Source organism: Littorina saxatilis, linkage group LG7 (genome assembly GCF_037325665.1).
Source record: "Littorina saxatilis isolate snail1 linkage group LG7, US_GU_Lsax_2.0, whole genome shotgun sequence".
In the NCBI taxonomy this organism is placed as follows: Eukaryota; Metazoa; Mollusca; class Gastropoda; order Littorinimorpha; family Littorinidae; genus Littorina; species Littorina saxatilis.
Window position 1 is genome coordinate 50620662 of NC_090251.1, and position 26057 is coordinate 50646718.

General features: G+C 44.7%; 1 protein-coding gene across 2 annotated transcripts in view; it reads right to left on the minus strand.

Moving 5' to 3' along the window:
- Positions 1-25841, minus strand: part of LOC138971715 (uncharacterized) — a 35517-nt gene extending 9676 nt beyond the window's left edge. The window contains exons 1-6 of one of the 2 annotated variants that reach the window (XM_070344498.1): positions 25771-25841; positions 23185-23378; positions 22787-22898; positions 9434-9631; positions 8667-8866; positions 7102-7225 (exon numbers count right to left, since the gene is read on the minus strand). In XM_070344498.1, the coding sequence (XP_070200599.1) occupies positions 7102-7225; positions 8667-8866; positions 9434-9631; positions 22787-22898; positions 23185-23367 (817 nt within the window). In that variant the 5' untranslated portion in view covers positions 23368-23378; positions 25771-25841. Of the gene's footprint in view, positions 1-7101; positions 7226-8666; positions 8867-9433; positions 9632-22786; positions 22899-23184; positions 23379-25132; positions 25364-25770 lie in introns of those variants that run through there. The other variant, XM_070344496.1, reaches the window with a different exon arrangement.
- Between the last annotated feature and the right edge of the window lie 216 nt (positions 25842-26057).

Genomic DNA, 26057 nt, shown 5'->3' on the forward strand with positions numbered 1-26057 from the left:
AACACGGCCTCCAACTCCAGCGAGTTGATATGCCATGTGCTCTGTTCCACAGACCACAGTCCGGAGGCCGTGAGCCGGTCCGTGTGAGCCCCCCAACCCAGCAGGGACGCATCTGTGAAAAGGTCCATGTTGGGAGGGGGGGAAACAATGGGAACCCCCCTGCATACCCATCCCGAGTCCAGCCACGGGAGGGTCGCAGCCTGGAACCAATCCCCAAGGGGAACCAGAGTGTTCCAATCCACACAAGGAGAGTCCACGAACGGCTTCAGCGCGTGCTGAAGCGGGCGTTTGTGAACTCTCCCTAGTGGAACCAGAAGGGCCATGGACTCCATCTGCCCCAGGATGGAGGCCAGAGTCCGAAGTGAAGCCCGCAGGAGAAGCGAAGTAGAGCGGATGAGAGCCTGGAGCTTGTCCACCCGCTTCTGCGAAGGCTGGACAGTCCAGGTGACCGTGTTGAACGTCATCCCCAGGTAAGTGAATGACTGAGAGGGCACGAGCTCTGACTTCGTATGGTTGACCGAGAATCCCAGCAAGCTGGCCTCCCGGAGAACCAAGAGAGTGTGCTGCATGCAGAGAGCCTCGCTCTGGCCCATGATGAGCCAGTCGTCGAGGTATGCTCGCAGCCGCACTCCCTGTGACCTCACCAGCGCGCAGAGCTGCCTCACGACCATGGTAAAAATCCATGGAGCGAGAGACAGTCCGAAGGGAAGTGCGCGGAACTGGTAGACTTGGTCGCCCCACCGGAAACGGAGCCATTTCCGGTCGGCGGGATGCACCAAAAGATGGAAGTACGCATCCGTCAAGTCTATAGAGGTCACCCAATCTCCTGGGCGGAGAGCGTCTCGAACCGAGGCAGGAGTCTCCATTTTGAACCGAATCGTTCTCAGAAACGTGTTGAGAAACGATAGGTCCAGAACAGGACGCCAAGCCCCCGAAGCCTTGGGGACCGCGAAAAGCCGTCCATAAAACCCCGGGGAACTGTGGTCCGAGACCGCTTCCACCGCGCCCTTCTCCAGCAGAGAGGCAACCTCCGACTGGAGGACGGCCCTTGCCTCTTGCGAGAAGGGTGGCTTGAAGGCTGGAGGACGCCTGGTTAGAGGGGCCTGGTCCCCCAGCCACAGTAAGCGGAATCCCGACCTCACAACTCCCACTATCCACTGGCTTTGTACTAAGGTCAGCCAGTGTGACAGTGCCCGAGCAAGGCCCCCCGCCATCACCAGAGTGGAGGGCGGAGGGGGGGTGAAGCCGGGAACGCTTCATTGGGGGTGGGGCTTCGCACTGGAAGAGCCCCTACCCCTGCCCGACGAGGATCTCTTGCCCGACCCGCGGGAAGGGGCACGAGATCTCTTTCGGGAAGCAGGATGCGCCTGAGCTGAGGACCTAGCCCGCTGAGGCTGAGCCTGCTTAGGAGCAGCCTGCTTGGGAGCAGCCTGCTTCTGCTGCTTCAAGGCCTGAAGCGCAAAAGAAGAGAACTGCTGTTCCCTGTTGGTGTCGATCTCCTGCTTCCTGGCATCAGAGGCCAGGTTGCCGAAGAGAGCACCGTCCACCACGGGTGAAGACCTGAGGGTGTTCCGAGTCAACTCCTCAGAGAACTGAGAGTGGGCAAGGAACAAGTCCCTCCTGCACGAAACCGCATGGAAATAGTGCAGAGAGGACAGCCTCATCTGTTCTTCGTTCACCCGTGCGAGAGTGGAGAGCAGTGTGGCCACATCCTCCGCGTCCTGCTCTTTACTAAGAGTAAAGGGCGCCAAGGACACAGTCAGAGCGCGAGAAAGCGCCCTAAGCAAGGTCTCGGAAATGGAACTGAGTTCCAGCAGCTGTCGGCCCACTTCTTCAGAGGAAACCAGGGTCTGCTCAGAAATAGGCAGAACCGAATCTCTCTTCAAAGGCTTCGTCAGAAGCGGAAGAAGGCCCGGCGTGACCAACAAAGGTCCCCGCGGGAGGGCAAAAGACGACAGAAGGTTCCGAGACGCCTTAGGCCAAGGCAACTTCCTCTGAGCCGCTACGGGCAGAAAGGAAGAAGCCTGCGCAGGAGCGGCAAGATAGTCCAGCGCTGAATCCGGAGCTGTACCGTGCGGCACCAGCAACGGGACCAGCGCCGGTGGCAACCCGCTGCCAGGAGGAGCGGGTTTGGCAAAAAGCCGAGAAAGCTGAAACGCTACAGAGGGTGATTCCTCAAACCGGAAGTAGCTGTTTTCTTCCTTTGCCAACCGGAAGTCAGCCATCGCCGACGGACCAGCAGAATGCAAGGCCGAGGACGAAGCTCCCTCCGGAAAATAATGAGAAGTGACCTCTGCGGCGCCCTCCAGCATAGCCCGGAAGCTAGCAGGGGCCTCCGCCAGCGTCTGATCGTCAACCACGGACCTGGAGTCCGAAGCGACGACGGATGAGGAAGGCTCGAAGCCGAAATCCGTTGAATGACGCTGAGGTCCTTCCTGTTGGCAAAAGATGTCACCCGTGTCCTGGCTGAGAGGAAACTGAGGTGCATCAATCACCGAAGGCAGAGGTCTAGAGGGGCTAGCAGCCACCACCGTAGTGTGTGACTGTAGTCCCAAAACAGGCCCAAAGCCCGTATGCCCATAGGGCAGACCATGTCCACAGTTCGCCGGCAACCCAGCGGAAGCAGCGGGAACCGCGGAAAACCCCGGAGGAACCGGAAGTGAGGCAGCAGCAGCAGAGCTAAACCATAGCTGCTGCTGAGCCGCCTGTGGGCTAAAGCCCGAAAGCCCGAAGGCAAGCCCTAGGCCGGAACCGGAAGTGACAGCGTCATGAGAACTTCCGGCCTGGCCCACACTTCCCGTCGAGGACGGAAGCGCAGCTACCGGAAACGGCTGCTGAGTAAGTGCAAAGCTCGAACCGGAAGGGGCCATGGGCTGCCCGCACACCGGTGAACTGACACTTCTGGCCGGAGCCGGAAGTGGAGCTGTCGTAAACGACTGCTCACGTAAAGAGCTGCTCGAGCCGGACGGGACCATGGGCTGTCCGCGAACCAGCGAGTAGCTACTTCCGGAGACCGGAAGTGCAGCTGCCGCTAGCGGCTGCTGCGAGCACATACCTTCAACTGGCCGCGTCCCCGAGGGGACACGCTCAGGCGTACCTCCGCAAGCGGAAGCCGCCGAGTACCGGCCAAGGAGGGAAGTAAGTCCCGGTGGGTGAAGTCCATGAAGGTCACGGACGCCGGAACCCGACGGCAGAGGCGAAGATCCGGTGTGAGCACATCCGGAAACGGCCGACATCGGAAGCAGAGACGCCAGCGAAAACTGGTCACCCACCCCCGGCAGGGGGGCAGAGCTGGCAAGAGAGTCAGAACGACCCATTTCCTCCCTGACCAGTGTGCGAATCTCTGGAAGTAGAGAGGAAAGCAACGAAGACACCAGAGCACTAGACTCCGGTGCCGGCAAAGGCGTGCGCGTAGGAGCCCTAGGGGCAGAAACGGACGCCTGAGAGCCCGAAGGGGTCACTTTAGGAGGAGAAATCGAAACGGAAAAGACAGTATTAGTCTTAGGATCAGAGACGACTACCACGGGGTTCTTACCAGAACCAGAAGCAGAGGATTTAGGCTTGCCGGGGCCCTTGCCCTTACTCTCAGCCTTCCCCCCCCCCTCTTTTTCTCACCGTCCGCCATGTTAAGACGGCGTGAGCAAAGTAACTACTGAACAAAACTAAGTCCACTGGACGAAAATTCAGCAGAAACAAACGGACTAGCACTAACGTAAAAGCAGCAAAAAGCCGCTACACAAACAGCGCTAAGCAAACATTCACAGTCCGAAAACGGACAGAAACGTACAAGTGTAATCAACACGTGCTAGTCACAAAATGGCGACCGAAAGGAAGCCACGAGCAAAGTAACTACTGAACGTAACTAAGTCCACAGGACGTAAAATTCAGCAGAAACAAAAGGACTAGCACTAGCATAAAAGCAGCAAACAGCCGCTAAACAAACAGCGCTAAACAAACATTCACAGTCTGAACACGAACAGAAACGAACAAGTGTAACAACACGTGCTAGTCACAAAATGGCGACCGAAAAGGAAGCCACGAGCAAAGTAACTACTGAACGTAACTAAGTCCACCGGACGAAAAATTCAGCAGAAACAAGAACTAGCACTAACGTAAAAGCGGCAAACAGCCGCTAAACAAACAGCACTAAACGAACGTTCGCAGTCCGAGCACGGACAGAAACGTACAAGTGTAAACAACACGTGCTAGCCACAAATGGCGACCGGCAAGGCGGCCACAACGAAACTACTGCAGCAACTTCTAAGTCCCAAGGACGTCAGAATAACAGTAGAAACGCGAAATACAACAACAAGGAAAGATCTCACCAACTGGAAACCAGCTAAGAGAAGAAGACGGGAGCCGAGGCCGGAGGGTGTCAGGCTGACAATCAAACGGCCTAGGAGCGCTAGCGAAAAGACGACCTGTCTCTCTGGCTGAAAGGAGTCGAATGAGGGTGTCTCGTACTGGGTACGAGATCTGTGGCGTGATACGCTACGGGAGGCAACCCAGGGTAGCAAGCTTGCTACTTTTTTAGCTTGGGTTGCTTCCCTTAGACTATAGACGGGATAGCGTTTTTTCAGGCACCTAGCATCTCGACTGCGTCAATGCTAAATATGTGACTCGGAGTAAGAATATGTAATTTAATGCATAATCAGGGAAATAACTGGTGTTAATGTCCAAAATAAAAACGTTATCTTTTCATCATCTGTCAGTCAAAGATAATGACGTTTTAAGTGCACAATGAATGATAAATCTGCATAACTGGCCGAATATTTGACAAGAAACCTTGCACACAGCTATGGTATCCAGAGGTACAAAGTAAAGATATTGCTGAACTTAACCCCTTCACTGCCACAGTATAACAGCATTATCCGAACGGTCTATAGGAAAGAAATGTGTTTAGAACCCCTACAAGTACTTGGACAGTGGTTACCTCCCATTTAGTTTTCAGAAATGTCCTGAAATGTTGTTGACACAAATCCCACGTATGAGATACAGTTATGGGCGTAGGACAAACCGAAAATGACCACGTATTACATACGGGGTGGGCAGTGAAGGGGTTAACTCTATTCAAACCCACCAAAACCATGCACCTCCACATTACTTTGGTCAGACAGGTAACTATCTATGCTCATTCTTTGCAACAATAGTTCTCAGCACTTTGCAGATTTATAAAAGACTAGCAACGCAGCAACTAACAAGAAGAGCAAACGCTCGATCGAGTCACTTTCGCAGTTCTGAATATTATATGAGGCATCAGATGGACAGGAAGAAATTGCTATTCACAACACAATACAGATGTAAATAATTTGATGTAAAGAATAATCCTATAAAGTTTGAATCAAATCCGATGAATAGTTTCAGAGATATGATATTTCAATTTTTTTCCTTCAAGACATACCTGTGACCTTGAAAAAGGTCAAAGGTCACCAAAGCAGACGTCAAAGTGTAGAGGTCACTGGGAGTCACGTTCACATAAAATTTGAGCCCGGTCACTTTTATAGTTTCCGAGAAAAGCCCAACGTTAAGTTGTGTGTTGCCGAACAGAAAAGGCTAGTTATCTCCCTTGTTTTTCTGATAACGTTCGTAAAAGGCTACAGATGTAAATACTTTGATGTAAAGAATAATCCTACAAAGTTTCAATCACATCCGATGAACTTTGTCAAAGATATAAAATGTCTAATTTTTCCTTTGACGCTGACCTGTGACCTTGAAAAAGGTCAAAGGTCAACGAAACCATCGTTAAAGTGTAGAGGTCATTGGAGGTCACGACTAAACAAAATATGAGCCGGATCGCTTTGATAGTTTCCGAGAAAAGTCCAACGTTAAGGTGGTGTCTACGGACGGCCGGCCGGACGGCCGGCCGGCCGGCCGGCCGGCCGGACAGACTAACACTGACCGATTACATAGAGTCACTTTTTCTCAAGTGACTCAAAAATAGATTCAGACCTGTTTACCCCCATAAGTGTTTTGGAGTAATGCTCAGCCCCAAAAATAGTAATCCTGGCACAAAAATAGTAATCATCCAGCATTCGTCGCCAATTACAACGCCGCGGCACATGACAACTGTGTCTGCGAAACGCAATCATGCACATATATCCATCATTTACAAACAAAACACATCAGTCAGTTTTTGTAGTCATCATAATTTCAAAGAAGATCCCATCAAAAGCACATGCATCACTAATTCTTTTTCTTTTGCTCGTAGTAGGCCTTTTTCAGTGTGTCAAGCGCTTCTCTACTGTACTTGCGCTTGCCGAATGAGTGAGGGCGAGACTTCACCACTAGAATAAGGCTCTCCAGCGTCTCGTCAGACAGACATGATCTCTGGTCAGTCCTGTGCTTTTTCACCCCATTTTGCCATTAAAAAAACAATGCCAAACATGTGAATTGATTAAAAAAAAAATTAAATTTTTTTTTTTTTTAAATTTTTTATTTATGAAAATCGTAGTCTTGACACGGATAGCGGAATGGCGTATTTTTTGCAGAAAAATCGTAATAAATTACGCCAAAATCGTAAGGGTAAACAGGTCTGTAGATTTCAGTGTCCCTGTGTACCATCTTCCTTGGTCACTGTACATGTGCAAACATGGGAGAGAAATCTCAGACTGTCCTCATGTTGTATGTCTTTAGCCCTTCAACCATCTTTCATGTCGTCTGGTCAAAAATAAAGCTGTGTCCACCACGTTTGGTTAAAAATGAGTGTGAAAAAGCTAAATATTCCTTCTGAGAAGAAAGTCATACAGTGGAACCTCCCTTTAAAAACCTTCCCCCCCCAAAAAAAAATGAGAAAATCAGGTCTTAAAAAGGAGGGAGTCTTCAAATGGGGGTCAATAGTCTCCTGTTCGCCCAGCCGACCTTCCCCTTGACCCTGCTTGTGACCTTGATGTTTGATGCCCCCGCAAGGGGCACGGTACTCTGTAAGCACCCAAACCCTCAAAGAGATAACTGGCGGAAACCTTCCTATTTACAGAGGTTATGAACAGAAAATCTGAGAAAACAAGGTCTTAAAGGGAGGGAGTCTTAAATTGGGGGGTCTGAAAATGATGGTTCCACTGTAACAACCATAGTGCTATAATTTCAAGAAGGAGTCATACACACCAATCAGGTCCATCCCAACCAGCTCCAAAGGTTCCCCCACATCAATGTGCTTCAATGGTGGTGGAGACTGATGTGTTTTCGGCTTCTGTGCGTGTGAGCCTTGGCATGTCTCGCAGGAAGAGACCTGATCAACAGATCGTCACATTTCAGCACACAAGAACAAAACTGATGTGTGCAGATAATCTGTGGGTAGGTGCAGGGACCTATAATATAGGTCCCTGGTAGGTGTAATCGTTTCTTGCTTTTCTTTGATTCATTGTGACATGAATACTTTTCAAGAGAAATATAGATTTCTTTTAACTCATTGGGTGGACTGGGTGGCCGAGTGGTAACGCACTTTCGCTCGGAAGCGAGAGGTTGCGAGTTCGACCCTGGGTCAGGGCGTTAGCAATTTTCTCCCCCCTTTCCTAACCTAGGTGGTGGGTTTAAGTGCTAGTCTTTCGGATGAGACGAAAAACCGAGGTCCCTTCGTGTGCACGTTAAAGATCCCACGATCGACAAAAGGGTCTTTCCTGGCAAAATTGTATAGGCATAGATAAAAATGTCCACCAAAATACCCGTGTGACTTGGAATAATAGGCCGTGAAAAGTAGGATATGCGCCGAAATGGCTGCGATCTGCTGGCCGATGTGAATGCGTGATGTATTGTGTAAAACAATTCCATCTCACACGGCATAAATAAATCCCTGCGCCTTGAATATGTGCGCGATATAAATTGCATAAAAATAAAAATAAATTAAAAAAATAAATCCCTGCGCTTAGAACTGTACCCACGGAATACGCGCGATATAAGCCTCATATTGATTGATTGATTGATTGTCTCCCAGGTACGGATATATCCATACCCACTGATATGGCTCTATCTGACCCGGTACGGATATCCGCTCGGACTGTTAGCTTCAGTCGCTTCCTGTAACGTCCATCTAACGCCTGCATTCCAGCGTGTTGATACACAGTTACTACACAGTTACTACAATTCTGAGTGACCTGCTGCAGCACAACTGGTCTCGGCTAAAACAAACTTGGTCAACATAGGTGGGGTAGAAAGTGTTAAGGCCAGAGGTGGCTCAAAATGTTGGCCAAGAAAAGTGCTTTGGGTTCTCAGCATTTCAAGTACTTTGAACGCCATAAAGTGCATGGTAATGTTGCCCTTTTCATCCTCTTCCTTGCAAGTGTTCATTAAATCACTTCGAACATTTTTCGAAGTGATTTATAATAACATTTGACATCTCAATGTTCTTGTTTTTTTCTTTGTCAGTGCTTTGGCCAGAAATGATTTTTCTATGCAATAACAGAAAGACTTTCCATAAATTATGAATTAATTAAGAGTGGTTTAAAAAAAAAATGAAAAGCTCCCCAAAAATAAATTTGAACTTCTGTGGCATCTCTGCCCTTTAATCTGTGTTAATTATGCTGTAAAGGGGTGTCCTATCTTTTTATATAACATAAATAATATTAATTTTATATGTATAGTAACCGGGTTTTTTAATATATATAGCGTAAATGTGAGAGGATGAGAGAGAACAATAGTGTTCAAACGAACATCAATAAATTATAATGACTCACAATTGTGTCAACATCTTTCTTAATGCCTTTCCACCAGTAACGCTTGGTGACCTTCGACACTGTTGCTGTAACACCGAAATGGCGGCCCATCGTTGGAGAGTGGGCGAGGCGAAGAATCTCGTCGATCCTCTCAGCACTGGTGAGCACTTCTCTCTCCGGGCCGTGCTCTTCTTCAGGGCCACGATAGAACAAGACACCACCTGGTCCACAAAGCAACGACTGTTGTAAACAAACAAGATGACAAAACTGCCATGATTTCCTGGCATACTCCAGTAAACTAAAACAGCCCTGTTGAAGCAATGCCACAAGGCGAACAATGTGAAGTTCATTCACTGTGATGAAAAAGCTTCAGAAGTATCTTGGTAATTTCTTTAGTAGTGTTTCTGTGAAAAAAATGTGATACCCAAAATTCAACATTCAATCGTTATTTTATAAATTATCATGTAAAGCCCTATTTTTCTGTTTAAAAGAAATATATTATGGTCTATTTTATTTACTCCTTGAACTTTCAGAGAAAAATTCACTAGTAAAATAATTCTTAACTTTTACAAGGGATGGACTATTTAACTATTACTATATTAATTACTGCAGTCGAACCTCCCATAACGACCCCCTAGCTCTGGTTGCCGACCGATTCTGTTCACGGATGCCTTTTACACTGTAAGTGTAACTAACCTCTGAATGGTGACAACCGCCCTACCAAAAGAGGGTCAATAATGACTTTCACCTTAATTATTACCTGTGACGTTAGTGAAGATAGTCCTTACCTCGCAAAAAGTGCGTTCTGCACTGATTCAGTGTATTTTTTTGCTGAGTTCTTGAAAATCCTGGCTTGTGTTTTCCGGTCCGCAGGTAGGTCACTACCGCTGACATTTGTTTGGCGAATTCTTCCATTCTTTCCCTTCTTTCAGACATTTTAGTTGTGGTGGCAAGCAAAGTCCTTCCGCTGTCCAGCAAATCGGAGGCTGAAGTAAGAAACTTAATTAGGCATCAGATTTGTGCTAAATGCGCAATGGCCGAAAAAGCTGAACACAGGCACTTTGACACGAGGTGGGCGGAGCCTGTTGTGTGCTCGCAACTGCTTGTATGAGTAGTATAGTGGAGTGGAGCACGGAATTCAAACTTCAAAACCCTTGGGTAATTAGTACAAAGGTTTTTATGTTCAAAACTTTCAAATATCATGCTTAGCTAGTTCTGCTGTACTAGCTGACTTCAGTATTAATACATGTATATATTATATAAGGGATACTTAAATCACACACACACACACACACACACATATATATATAATCAAAAATGTTAAGGTAAATTTTCATTTGATTAATATACTTACCCAAATCTCATAAATAGCAATTTACTTCCGTTAAGTGCTTAAACGTTGAACACGCTTCCCTGGTTAACCAAAGGAAGCTACTCCCCCAAAGAAAAATCACGTAACCATGGTCACCAGACCACGTGATCCATGAGGGTAAGCTCCCCTTGAAGCCACGTGACACGCGGCTGCCATATTGTTCTCCACTTCTCGACAAGCCTGAGCCATCTTATAGCGGGGTAGGTGGGAGGGTATTTGGTATGAGATTTGGGTAAGTATATTAATCAAATGAAAATTTACCTTAACATTTTTGATTAAATTACATATTACTTCCCCAAATCTCATAAATAGCAGATTGCTACTAAAGGAGGAGGGATTACTCAATCTAGGATCTAGAACGAGCTTGCCCGGCAACTACCACAGTTGGTAGAATACTGTAAACATCAGGACGTGAACTCTGCACGTCCAACAAGAAGAAGTTCAGAAAGCTGACGTCTGACTTCAAATAATACAGCCCCAAGGGCCTCAGAGAGCCGTCTGGAGTTCAGGACAGCAAGCTAGCAAATAGGCCCATGCATACGTTTCGTGCGTACTCGCCCAAGAAAGAGGAAGGACAAACTAGATCGCCCCCCCCAACGTATTTTGCTGCCACACCACATAAGCTTGTTTGATGCGGGTGGAAGCCTATTAAGCCAAAGTAGACTGTATAATATCTTTGTCTCTGGTAGTGTTTGAAATAAACAATAGCTCCTGAGTGCTGAATCAGATGTGGTTAGTGCTAGACTAAGGAACCATCTGATAGAAAAGAAAGTTTTCGTAAGCCGGACAGAGAAAGTACTGCAGTACCTCTTCTGGCCGTAGCTGGTAACATAACATGAGTGTTAGCGAGTAGAATCGGGAGCTCCGCAGAACACAGAGGTTGAACTCTGATGATCCAAGAAGCTCAAGTAAAAGGAAAAGATCCCATGCAGGGACTGGTATCTGAGACTTGAAGTCTAAAAACGAGGAGTCTTTCAGCATCGCGGCTATAGCTCCGCCAAGATTGATGATATTCCTTTCTTACTTGAGCCCGAAAGCGCTGGAGGGCATGATAAGTGTAAAACACGTGAGGACCGTCTCAGTGCATCTACCAGGACTTTGAGAAGGCCTGGGAGATGTTACGCGGACAATGTGGATCGATGTTGCCGAAATCAGACCAGAATCTGGAAAGTTCTGATCAACAGAAAGGGAGAGTGCACTCTGCCCTAATTGTTGAGCTATGAGGCTACTATGGAATTGTCCATGAGAATGCGAACATGGCTGCTCAGCAGATAAGGCAGAAGACCCAGGAGACCCTGAGCGACTGCCTCCAGTTCGAAACTGTTGGCTTGATCTTCTGCCTGAAAATGTTCAGAGGCCTGAGGCCAAAGCTGTACCATGTGTGCCCCGCATCACGATAGGGACGCGTCTGTGGAAAGATCTGCACCGGAGGGAGGAGGGACAGTGGTTACGCTGTTAATCCAACCTCCGAAACAAATTTAGAGTTTGGTCATCTCTTGAGAGAAAACCGACCTTCTAAGCCACAGTGTCAAATCTCATGTCCAGATAGGAATAGCTGGGCAGTGTAGTGACCCGACTTGGCTTGCTTGACCACAAAGCCCGTGCCCAGAGATAGACGCAGGGCAATGTGAGTACGGGAAAGGCAAAATTTCCTAGACTGACTCAGGATATGTCAGCCTTTAAAGTACGCCCGAAGGCGTACGCTCGTGCCTGATTTGAGCACAAGCTGTCTCACAACCATAGAAAAGATCCATAGTGACAGCCGAAGGGCAGGGCCCTGAACTGATAAGCTTTGTCTTCCCGAAAAAAACCGCAGCCACTACCTGTCCATGCGGTGAAATAGAAAATGAAAGTCATGTCTGTAAGGAATACCGACGTGACCCAAAAACCAATACGACGGGCGTACTTGACCGTCGCTGGTATTACCAAAAAGGATATGATCTTAGAAAAGCGTTCAGGGGGGATAGGACCAGCATCTGCAATCGCCCCCCTGATATCTCGTGGACCATGAAGATCCGATCATAAAACCCCAGGGAGAAATGATAGAACACTTCTTCCGTGGCTGCTTTGGGCAAAGACGCAGAATCTCGGTGTTGATAACCGTGATCGATTCTAAGTTGGCAGAAAAGAAAAAAGGGTAGAACTCTGGTAAGAAGTGCTTTGAACACTTGCCAGAGCAGCAGGAACCCCGATCGGAATATCCCTATGATCCATTGCTGTGTACATACTGTAACTAGCAACAGAGAACCCGTGACGGGAGCTGTAAGGATAAACTGATCCGAGATACTTCACATTGTATAGAGCCGCCTGCAGCCAAAATGGCCATAAGGGCAGCGAACCCAAAAAATTTGGTAAAAGGTTGACCCACAGAGTGTTGCGTAACTGCAAACTCCAAGACTGTCGCTTCTTGTGTGTCTATGTGCAGTGCATCAAGGCACAAAAGAACCAGTAGAGCGTCTCCTGTGAACCGGAGGTATGCAAGGAGTCAATCGTTCTACGATCGTGCAGTCTATACTCAGAGAAAATCTCTCAGGGTAAGGGCTGCATGAGCGTAGATCTTGGCCAAGGAAGTATTTGTTGTGTTGACACTAACACCAGCGCATACAAAAGAGAGAGAGAGGCCACATCCTGTATGCTTGCGTCGATTTTGAACTCAATGGTTCAAGAAAAGAGGCAAGTGAACGAAACAAATATCGCAACAAAGTCTCAGACAAGAGACGCAAGTTCCAGCGATGACCTTCCGGCTTTCTCCGATCCAAAACGGATTCAGAGTAAGCAAAGGACTTAACTCTTAAACAAGAAGGGCAAAGCCCATACGACTCACATGCTTGACCTAAACCTAGCAATGACATCATACACTAAGAACTGCTTTACACATTTTTCCTACCAAAATACATGTGACATTGACCCAAGGTCAAGGTCATCCAAGGTCATGCAACACAAAGCTGTTAATTCAAGACATAGGAAGTACAATGGTGCTTATTGGCTCTTTCTACCATGAGATATGGTCACTTTTAGTGGTTCACTACCTTATTTTGGTCACATTTCATAAGGGTCAAAGTGACCTTGACCTTGATCATATGTGACCAAATGTGTCTCATGATGAAAGCATAACATGTGCCCCACATAATTTTTAAGTTTGAAACAGTTATCTTCCATAGTTCAGGGTCAAGGTCACTTCAAAATATGTATACAATCCAACTTTGAAGAGCTCCTGTGACCTTGACCTTGAAGCAAGGTAAACCAAACTGGTATCAAAAGATGGGGCTTACTTTGCCCTATATATCATATATAGGTGAGGTATTCAATCTCAAAAACTTCAGAGAAAATGTGAAAAATGTGAAAAATAGCTGTTTGCCGTACTGAGCACGGTTTCCTACAAGTAGTCAGCTGCCGTTCCACGGCAGTGGGTGACGAACGTTATCTACAAGGGCGTCCAACGGCGGGAACGTATTCCCGACTCGAGGGCGTTACTTGTGCCATCCCACAGGGAGTGTGTCGAGATCGTGAACATCCTCACTTTTCGTCAACTGCACAGGCATCTTCACTTCCGCTTGCGGAACAAGAAGAAGACATTGGTGAAATGTCACAAGAGGCTTACACTTCCGGTGGACGCCCTCATTTGTTTCCGGTTACTGTTGACACTGAGTGACGCTTGCCGTACTGGACACGGTTTTTCTACCGGACGGACGGACGGACGGACGGACGGACGACTCGGGTGAGTACATAGACTCACTTTTGCTTCGCATGTGAGTCAAAAAGAATCAAACCAAAGAGACCCCTTTGCCGGAGTCACCGTAAAAAGGTGCTCTCGACCATACAAAGTCTAATAAAATGAAGACCCAAGAAAGCAGGCCGTGATGGAATAACATCATCACTGTCTTCGGAGGAGAGGCAGCATCAGCTACTGCAACTATGCCTTCTGGAAAATCACCACTGTTGCTAAGGCAAAGGAAAGGTGAAACTTCGCTAGAAACCTGAAACTTTACTCTTCATCCGGAACGGAAGTAGAACTTCCTTAACTGAAGAAGTAGTGTACCGCAAGTGTAACTATCAACAGTAACCGGAAAAGAGTAAATGAGTCCATTGAAAGTGTAAGCCCTAGCTTCACAGACATGTGGACAACGCCGTCTTCCTGTTCCGCGAGCGGAAGTGAAGATGCCTGTGCAATCGAAGAAACGTGAAACCGTTCACTATCTCGACGCACGCCGCCAAGCGGAAACTTTCTTCTTCGTCCGGAAAGGAAGTAGCACTTCCATAAACCGAAGAAGCATGCTGCGCGGCAGCGCAGACTTCCGGTAGAAAAACCGTGTCCAGTACGGCAAGCGTCACTGTCAACGGTAACCGGAAACAAATGAGGGCGTCCACCGGAAGTGTAAGCCTCTTGTGACATTTCACCAATGTCTTCTTCTTGTTCCGCAAGCGGAAGTGAAGATGCCTGTGCAGTCGACGAAAAGTGAGGATGTTCACGATCTCGACACACTCCCTGTGGGATGGCACAAGTAACGCCCTCGAGTCGGGAATACGTTCCCGCCGTTGGACGCCCTTGTAGATAACGTTCGTCACCCACTGCCGTGGAACGGCAGCTGACTACTTGTGTGCTCAGTACGGCAAGCGTCACTGTGACTGGTAACCGGAAACAAATGGTAACGTTCGTCACCCACTGCCGCGGAACGGCAGCTGACTACTAGTAGGAAACCGTGTCCAGTACGGCCAGCGTCACTGTCCACGGTAACCGGAAACCAATGAGGGCGTCCACCGGAAGTGTAAGCCTCTCGTGACATCTGGTCAATGTCTTCTTCCTGTTCCGCAAGCGGAAGCGAAGATGCCTGTGCTGTCGACGCAACGTGATGCAGTTCACGCTCTCGACGCACCCCCAGTGGGATGGCACAAGAAACGTCCGCGAGACGGGAAGATGTACCCGCTGTTGGACGCCCTTGTAGATCACGTTCGTCACCCACTGCCGCGGAACGGCAGCTGACTACTTGTGAACGACCAGTCATACCTTGTCAGTTATGGAAACCGGAAGTCAGGTCCTTGCACGGAACCAACAACTCGTCAAGACCGGAAACGAAGCATCGTCTAACGACGTCGGCCGACGTAACAGTGACAGAAGAAAGTCTCACACACCGACATCGACTGACACCCGACGACCTTAGAGGTGAGTTTAGCAGAATAGAGCTGGCAGATCGCCATTCCTCCACACCAAAAATTCTAAACTGACATGCAAAATCTGAACATTTTCTAACACATGCTCTTGGTTAAATGAGCGTTGCTAGCAGAAAACTGTTAAGTTCAGGAGGTGGAGAAACCACCAGTAAAACACTAGTGAATAAAAGACTACGATAAATGTAGCCGAAGTGGCTGGGTCAACAGTAAAAGTTTCTTCGCCGACCGCTAAGAAGGTGAAACAAACTGCACGAACGTAGAGCTGTGCTTCTAGCGTCTAAAAAGACATGTTGACCACTGGAAAAGTTCTAGAAATACACATTCTAAAACCTAAAATTTCCCTAGCCTAGAAATGAAAGCAGGAAAGATCTCACCCGTGAGTAAGGACGAAGAGAACCAGGGAAAATTTCAACCAACCAAGGTTGAAAAGGACAAAAAAGCCCGGAGCGTGAGTTCAGAACGTCTGAGCAGGCTCAGCGTTGGAAGAGAAGTGGGGAACAATATGGCGGCCGCGTGTCACGTGGCTTCAAGGGGAGCTTACCCTCATGGATCACGTGGTCTGGTGACCATGGTTACGTGATTTTTCTTTGGGGGAGTAGCTTCCTTTGGTTAACCAGGGAAGCGTGTTCAACGTTTAAGCACTTAACGGAAGTAAATTGCTATTTATGAGATTTGGGGAAGTAATATGTAATTTAATGAAGATTTTGAAAAGAAAATAAAAATTTAAAAAAGGTTCACCCTTGCACTACTGTAGTCTAGGACAAAATTGCCATAGTGATAGTTGTATAGTTGTACACAAGTAGCTATAGCTAGTGGGACCCCCCCTTTTAAGACGTCCGAAAATCAGAAAAACCTTAACCTTCACAGGCCAGATGATGTGGGCCGTGTACAGCACGGAGATATAGAATAGAGCCACCAAGCGCTATGCTGGCAGCGGAAACGATTGCAGCAACGACCAGCTGCCTGGCCGCCATTTCGCTGTGCCCATCCCACAGCCTGGCCAGTGTACATTCCAGTGGTTTTGTGGCACTCTGGGCATCTTATCTCTGTTGGTTGATAAGAATCAGCTGGAATTTTCTTTCAAACCTTGTTCGTTCCGTGTTGCGTCTGCTTTTTGTTGTCTTTTGTGTTCTTGTTTTTCCTGATGAAGCTTCCATAAGCGAAAATTCGTACCGTCTTGTCTCGTTCTTGTATCGGTGAGTACAGTATTCCTTTGTTTTTTAACTTTGTTCATCTTACCACAGTCACTTCGTTGTTTAGATTTCAACACTTATTTGACATTTACACACAGTGCAACCTAAAAAATAAATGCTAGATAAAATATGACCCCCTAAAATTGTAAATAACTCCCAGATTTTTGGACAGGGGGTCATCATGACTCCCAGATTTGAATCCTACAGGGAGCCCTGCTTCGAGCTTTTGGTTACATTTCAAAAGGAACCTGGCGAAAAATGTGCAAATACGGATTTGAATATTTAATTAGCGCTTTAGTTTATATGGACATGTTTACGTCAAAAAAACATGCTTCTTTGAGACCAAATTCAAGAACACATTGTTAATATTTTACTTGTGTTTTTATTTTGTATGCAATCGTAATGACAGGTGAAAAAAATGACGTATGCTGTTGTTAGCGATTGTAAATTAAAACAAGAAGAGCAAACGCTCGATCGAGTCACTTTCGCAGTTCTGAATATTATATGAGGCATCAGATGGACAGGAAGAAATTGCTATTCACAACACAATGAGTCACGTTCACATAAAATTTGAGCCCGGTCACTTTTATAGTTTCCGAGAAAAGCCCAACGTTAAGTTGTGTGTTGCCGAACAGAAAAGGCTAGTTATCTCCCTTGTTTTTCTGATAACGTTCGTAAAAGGCTACAGATGTAAATACTTTGATGTAAAGAATAATCCTACAAAGTTTCAATCACATCCGATGAACTTTGTCAAAGATATAAAATGTCTAATTTTTCCTTTGACGCTGACCTGTGACCTTGAAAAAGGTCAAAGGTCAACGAAACCATCGTTAAAGTGTAGAGGTCATTGGAGGTCACGACTAAACAAAATATGAGCCCGATCGCTTTGATAGTTTCCGAGAAAAGATATAAAATGTCTAATTTTTCCTTTGACGCTGACCTGTGACCTTGAAAAAGGTCAAAGGTCAACGAAACCATCGTTAAAGTGTAGAGGTCATTGGAGGTCACGACTAAACAAAATATGAGCCCGATCGCTTTGATAGTTTCCGAGAAAAGTCCAACGTTAAGGTGGTGTCTACGGCCGGCCGGCCGGCCGGCCGGCCGGGCGGCCGGACAGACTAACACTGACTGATTACATAGAGTCACTTTTTCTCAAGTGACTCAAAAAATTGTAACATAACTGTAAAATATCTGAAAATTTCACAGAATAAAGTCTCATAAAAAATACGTAGAGCAGTCACAGCTTAGCCTGTACCGGTATGTCATTTTTTAACGCTTATAAACCTTCCATCAGTGCCAAACGGGAAAACATATACTTTGTGCCAGTCTTGAGATATGTGGTCTCAAAGACTTCAAAAATAACACATAACAAAGAGGGGGTTTTGGTGGGTCTTCTGACCTTAAGACATCCCCACACTGCCAACTAAGAACAAATCTAACATCCTTGGGGGTATGTCACCGTAGATGAACCATGGCTAAAAATTCGAAGGTGTTGGAAACGTTGAGGTACCTCTACTTTTCGAAACAAGATTAACAAAAAATATATATAAAAGTATTCTTGGCCCTCCAACATCCAAACTATTTCCCCAGAGTTGCAATCCTGAACTGCCGACATCAAGTCTTGGATGAGCAAAAACCAGCTAAAGGTCAACAACGATAAAACTGAGGCCCTTCTCTGTTCTCCTCCGAACTTGCCTTCTGATTGTTCACTTCCTTCTAGGGATGTCGTTAGGCGTCGGACATCGGACATTTATCGATGAAAATCCCCAAATGTCCGATTCACATTGCCGCATGTCGGTCAGATGTCCTATCGTTTTAGCCTGAGCGTGGTCATTGTCCGATATGTACTCCATTCCTTCGGACAGCGCGATATTCGTTAATTTTCATTTCAAGATACAAATCTTCTAAAAGACAGAACGCTCTCGTGTTCAGCTGACACTGGAGTTGCCAGTGCGGATCTTTTCTTTTGTCGGGAATTCCCAAACCGTTTGCGGTATGCGCCGTTTGGGTATAACCGTCTATTATAGTGGATTATTTTTAGATCAGTGCATGCTGCAGGAGTACGGGAGACAACTCCAACTGACTAAATTTGTCGTCTGCTTTTGTTTTCGATACGAGACGAAGCACTGAATTATGCCGCTGAAAAAACCCTAAAGCCTGCAAAAGATCAGCATTAGAATTTAGATCAAACCGATCATTTTGTTTTTCAACTTTTATCCAAATCATGCAGTTTGTAATCAAAGTAAGAGCTCTGAAGTTGTTCATGTTGGTTTCTTTGTTGTGGTTTCTTTGAAACTAAACAAATACAATGTGAATGCCCCTGCTAAGGAGCCTTCTGTGTATTTAGATTCTTTTTGTTTTGCTTGTGTTTCTTAGTCATGCTTCTAGCTTGACTCGCATGCGACTTTCCGTGGTGGTGGCTTCCCCTTTTTCTGATCTCCTTCTCACCTCTTTTCTTTCACTTTTCTCACTTTTGCCCCTATTTGTTCCCTTTTTGCAACCACCTCTGTAGGTTCGCGTGCGGGTCTAGCTCGCTCTTTATCTTTTATTTTTCTTTATTAAGTATGAGCGTCCTGGTACGACCTTTGTTTTTGTTGTACTGACATTAAATATTGTAACGAACAGATAAATTTATAAACGAGAGTGTGGCCGGCGTTTTTCTGATATTGATTTCATGTGCCTGTATGGCTCACGCTGGACCATGCTAGCCTCTGGAGATTTTCCCCGGAGAGCACGGGACGCATGCTTTGCAACAGTAAAACCGTAGTAACGCGTAGTAACTTTTAGTTCACCTCTGTGGTGGATAGCCTGTATTCGTTGTCACTTGCTGGGAAGCCGTTCAGGGAACTACATGTGTTTTAGTATAGATAGGGTTTTGCTCTGTTCCTGGGACCAGTTTTCAAGTTAATTTGTAATGTTCTGTTTAGTTGCTCGCCTTGAGCCTGTTTAGGTTATATTGATGCTGTCAAAGGCGAGTATCCATTTCTGACTATGTTGCTTTTATTTACCGAATTCGTGTAATTTTCGTTTCGAATCTTTGTTTGTTATGACTTCTTTCCGTCTCTGTGTGTGCGCGCCTTCGTGAGCGAGGCTGGTACTACATATTGTTCATACGAAATGACAAACACAGGTTACAAGCGATAACGCGCAAAAGTACTGGTTTATTATTTTACATCTGACACTAGGGATCAGTAATGTATATATATCGTTACAGTACCACGTATTGCGGTAAAAAACTTATGAACAGAAAGAAAAAGAGAAAAGAAAACAAATTATTAGACATGGCAAAAGTATCAAATGCATTAACAAGACACGAGAAGTAAAAACAAGAAAAATAAACAATCACAAGACAGGAGAAGACAAACAGACAAGAAAGTTACAATTACCAAACACTCGTTGGTTAGTCCTTCAACAACAATAAAGAGTTACGTTCTGTACGTTCAACAACAATAAAGAATTACGTTCCGTACGTTCAACAATACCATAAGCACTAAGAATACTCAAGAAACTTAGCATACATACGTTTAAAACCAAAATGGCTACTTTCAGAAAAATACAAAACGTTGACTCATCAGGCCAGGAATACAAAGCAAACTGTCAGTGTCATACCAAAAAGTCTCCTAACGACAATGTTCCTGCGTTAATCAAAGTCACAAACAAGATATTTACTCATCCACTTTCCCTCAATAACGTTACAAGAAATAAGCCCGTTTACAAACGATCACCACAGACCGCAAGCTTCTTTTACCTAAATTCTTTTAACGTAAGGCTGAAAAAGTCGGAGAAAACGTTTCACTTCGAACTTCGTTAACCACAGAAAACACAAGTTATCATTATAAACATTAGCGACTTTCTAGCGTCTACAAAACATTGCTGTACGTTCACAACACTAGAACAATTGAACACACAATAAAGAAACACTACAACAAGTCAGACTTTCAACTCACGTTATACATAAACAACTCACAAAGTCATTACAAAATGGCGACCAAAACACAACACAAACAAGTAACAACAAAATTACCTTATGCGCTGTGTGGGTTGACCAGCAGTACCAAAAACGTGTTGCCTCACAAACGAAGGGCACAAAACGATTCACACTTGAGAAACAACTGTCTCCAAGAACATTACGTTGACGTTAAAACATAAGAAACACTCCGTTGGTTCACTTGATAACCTTCATACGTTTACATCAAAACCAAACGCTTCCTAAAACCCTCAGATCGACTGACGAGACAGGAGTCAAGCAGTGGTATTTATGGAAACAAAAACCTAACATGGCATAGTTATTCAAAAGTCAAAGGTCACCGGATTGACCAACCAACAACATTCCTAAGACAGAATCGGGTGAAACTACTATTTTACAACCAATCAGTAACCGATCACGCACTCCGTGCATGCCCAAAACTTAAAACGGTATATTTAACAGAAAGAAGACCAAGGAACTAGCTGACATCACAAAGCTAAAAACACGTGAGTCACACGTATTCTAAAACTTGCAACGCAGATTCGCAGGGCTCACCTCAAAATCAAGACACGGAAAAGAGCACGTGAATCTCACGGTGTTCTAGAACTAAAACGACGCAGTTTGTGACGCTCCGACCAAAACCAGGTCACAACAACTGAACAAGGAGCACGTGAATCTCACGTAAAAATATTAACGCTCCACAAAACGGGTCACAACAAGGTGCCACAATAAAAACACGGTTTACTTCTTTTTACATCGTGCAATGGCTTGAGCAAACGTAATTACAACAAAAGTAGGTGACTGCATGCCACATCGGCATGCACACTGTGTCTTCTGTCCGTTTCTTTGTTTTCTTTCCGTTTCTGTGTCCTACGTTTTTATCTATGTAAGGGACGAGCTGAGACTGTTCTGGTTTATTATGATTTGACTTTAAAGCCAGTTTTGTTTGCTAACCTTCTGTAAGATTTTGGTTCATGTTTGCGAGTTGTATTTGTATTTCTCCGTCCTGTAATGTTGGTCAGCTTTCCTTTCACTGCGTGTCGTTTCTTGTTTAGTTAGCCTAGTGTGTCCTACGTTTATTCTATGTAGGGTTTTCTAACATATTTTGTCTTGGTGTTCATGATAGCTTTGGTGATTTTTTATTGATTTGCCGCCATCTTGTTTCGGCCGCCATTTTGACGTCCATCTTTGATGTTTATGTTTTTAGGACACCTTTGATGTTTAGTTTGATGTTTCGAATTCTAAGTTTAGTTTTTTCTTTCTATCAGTTTCCACCGCTCCGCGCTTCTCGCTCCGCGCTTCTCGCTCCATGCTCCACGCTTCACACTCTACTGTTCTGCACTCTCACTCAAGCTAGTCATTTCTACTTCACATTTTAGCTTTAATTCACATTCTAAACTTAGATCAGTTTTTCCGCCACGCTCCTATATAGGTTACTTAGCTCTCCATAGGTTTATGTTTAGCCTTTTATATATTGATATTATGAGCTGATTCCGGATTACTATGACATTGACAAGTATGACCATATTCACAATAAAACTTTAATTAATTTTCCAATTCTAGTGTTCGTTTTGTTTTGTGAGCGCGTCGGTTCTTTGTAGCACCAAAATTACATCCTCCAGAATTTACATAAGTCATCTTAAAATCTTACAGCAACTCAAGGGCAAGCACATGCAACATTATACACACACTGTGTTGATGTATTTACTATATTATGTGTGTGTTCTACAGCGCGCACGCATGGGTGTGTGTGTGTGTGTGTGTATGTGCGTGTGTGTGTGGGCACATGACTTTGGAACAATTCCATGGAATGTGTTATAAGCTGTTTGGCGCAAATTCATAATGTCCTATTAGACTTTCTGAAAGCGGTCAAATGTCCTATTGATGCTGAAGAACTCAGGACATTTGTCCTATAGGTATGGATTTGTAGCAACATCCCTGTCCTTCTAGTAATCTAGTGTCAGGGTGGGATCACATGACATTTCTTTCTGTGACAGTGCCAGGAATGTCGGCTTCATCCTGGATTCACAACTTCCAATGAGGCAGCATGTCGTAAAAGTGTGTCAGATTGCATACTTTGAACTAAGACGCATCAGCTCCATTCGGCTGTGTCTGTTGACACTAGTTGGCTCGGTGTCAAAAATAATGTGACCGAGTGGGATAGAGGCCTGTGCTGTGACCTCTATTGCAAGTGTGGCACACGTTAACTGTCTAATCAGCACCGTTGTCGATATGCACTCTCAAATGAGCTTGTGAGTGAGATGTTAAAATCTCATAACATGAAATGTATAATCTATCACACATTAAAAAAATCATGTCTTTAACTTTAAAAATTGTAACTGTCCAGATTTGTTAAACATAAACATGCACATGAATAATACAACAAATCTAAACATGACATACCAAATTGTAGTTCTTAACTAACATTGACATTCCTTACCTATTGAGTCCATCCCAACAAGTTCCATTGGTTCCGTGACTTTGATCGATTTTAACTCAGGAGCCTGGGTTTTTAGCTTTACAAAGCATTGGCATGGCCCACATGATGCTACCTGACAAACAAACAAATAATATATAATATATATATTATAATATTAATAATGATAATAATAATAATGGGTATTTATTGTGCATGGCTGCATCACAAAACTAGGGGCTAAAAGAAGATATTCATTGGTTTGGTTCACAAACACATTGTTTAACGCCTAGCTGACTGCACAGAGCTGTAATAAAATTAGTTATATATTATAATAGCCAGGGAAGACACACCACTACTCACACAGAGCTGTAATAAAATTAGTTATATATTATAATAGCCAGGGAAGATGCACTACTCACATATTCCTCAACATCCTTCTGCATTCCATTCCACCAGAACTTTTGACTGATTTTCTTCCTTGTGGCACCAATTCCACTGTGTCCTCCCACTGCCGAGGAGTGGTTCTGATACAGGATATCGTGAACACGTTGTCTGCTGGTAATTACCTCTCTCACACGCTTTTCGGCACCACCGTTGTACATCAGCACTCCATCTGATTTAAAGCATACAAACGTTTATTTATGAGTAGATAATGCAAAGGGTGTTGTTTTTTCTTTTGTTATATTTAGTCAAGTTTTGACTAAATATTTTAACATCGAGGGGGAATCGAAACGAGGGTATGGTGTATGTGCGTCTGTCTGTGTGTGTGTGTAGAGCGATTCAGACTAAACTACTGGACCGATCTTTATGAAATTTGACATGAGAGTTCCTGGGTATGAAATCCCCGAACGTTTTTTTCATTTTTTTGATAAATGTCTTTGATGACGTCATATCCGGCTTTTCGTGAAAGTTGAGGCGGCACTGTCACGCCCTCATTTTTCAACCAAATTGGTTGAAATTTTGGTCAAGTACTCTTCGACGAAGCCCGGGGTTCGGTATTGCATTTCAGCTTGGTGGCTTAAAAATTAATTAATGACTTTGGTCATTAAAAATCTGAAAATTGTAAAAAAAAATAAAAATTTATAAAACGATCCAAATTTACGTTTATCTTATTCTCCATCACTTGCCGATTCCAAAAACATATAAATATGTTATATTCGGATTAAAAACAAGCTCTGAAAATTAAATATATAAAAATTATTATCAAATTTTTTTCCCCGAAATCAATTTAAAAACACTTTCATCTTATTCCTTGTCGGTTCCTGATTCCAAAAATATATAGATATGATATGTTTGGATTAAAAACACGCTCAGAAAGTTAAAACGAAGAGAGGTACAGAAAAGCGTGCTATCCTTCTCAGCGCAACGAATACCCCGCTCTTCTTGTCCATTCCACGTGCACTGCCTTTGCCACGGGCGGTGGAGTGACGATGCTACGAGTATACGGTCTTGCTGCGTTGCGTTGCGTTCAGTTTCATTCTGTGAGTTCGACAGCTACTTGACTAAATATTGTATTTTCGCCTTACGCGACTTGTTTACTGATTCTTCTTACATTCCCTGATCATCCCCCACCCACAACACTCAACAGACATGACCATCCTCCAAACAAACCGACCAAACTTTTGCTCTGTGCTGTACTAAGTAACAAACCTTGAAAGAAGTGAGTCTTGGATTGGTTTGTCACATTCTTCTTCTGTAAATAGGTCCTTTTTCTATGTCGTGATCACGATCAATCTTGAGTGATCATTTACAGAGATATGTGTAAAACTAACAGAAAACATTTCCTCTTGCTCAGCTGATCATGGAAAACATTGAATTTTTCAAATTGGTGAATCAGAACCCAAGTATACCGTTTTGCGTTCTCAGTCAACCACAGTTACTAATAAGCAACATAAGCAAATGTATGCAAATGACAGTTGACACCTTCCTTACTCAATGTTGTCTGTTAGTATCATATGTTTTGCGTTCGTATCATTGTCAATGTCATGTGATTCAATTCACAGAGCATGGAGGTACAGCATGCATTCTGAGAAAAATCATGTGGCCCAAATCATGTGGCATTGCTAGTTATACCATTCTCAGTCGGACTTCCAAAGTGAGCAATGTGTGAGCTTCTATTAATCTAAGTGACAAACCTCTTAGAATACACCATCTTTCTTTAGGGTAAACATTCAGCTAGCAAGGCAGTCTAACTTGCCTAAATATTTTCACCTGTCCTTCGTCGGTAAGCTGATCTTCGATAATTTACTTGTAGTTTACCCTTGAGTGTTTACCCGTGCTATAACAAAAACTGAAAAGGAGAAATTTGCTGAACGATCTTTTGCCGTGTAATGTACTAGACTTACAGACTGTACAGTATTGACTTACCTTGCAAGAAGTGAGTCTTGGATTGGTTTACCACATTTTTCTTTTCCCCACGGGTCAAGCCTTCGCGGTGCGTGTGTTTTCGGAGAAAATGTTTTAAAGAAAGCATCTGATCAGCGAACTGTTCCATCGTGCGGGTTATGATCACTAAAAACGAGATTGACACCTTCCTTACTCAAGTGAAAACAACCCGCTTCGAATAATTCGGCAAATTCACGATGGCGGAAGTGACGCATATTTCGACGCATGCGCATTGGGGCCACAGCGTCAACTCGGGACAGCGTAAACCAAGCATCTCTGCGTAAACTCACGCCGTGACACCGGCGCGCGGGTCTCGGTTGGTGCACGTGTTGCGGCGCTTGGTGGCTCTATTTTATATCTCTGTGCCAGTGTGGTGTACAGCCATACTTTCTTAAGAAGGATTCAACGTAAAAATTATGCGACCCTCACTATCCCATCGAGTGAAATTTATTACTAGTCGGGAAGACGGAAACACTTCCCATCGCCTGCGCGTTCGGTCGCTAAAGTCGTCTGCAGGTGTGCAAGAGAAGAGGAAGTCATGCATAGCTTTAATATCGTAGAGTATTGTAGAAGATCAAATGACCTAAGAAACATAAGCTTGATATGGACATAAATATTACCTTAACTGCAAATCAAATATCAAAACAGCTGATATTGTTCTGTCGCCTGCACATTTGGAACTCTCCGATGTCGGAAACGAAAATAACGGAATCATCTTTTTACCTGATTCTACTTGTGCAACACGTACTCTGCATCCACAGCTACATCATTATTTGTCAAAATCAAGTTTCAAGTTTCAAGTTGTACATGTGTTATGTTACTCTTTTGGTACATGGAGGGCGACTTCTTTTATACCCCAAAACGAATCAAGTTTAATCACTTTCACAAATGTAAATCGCAACTTCAA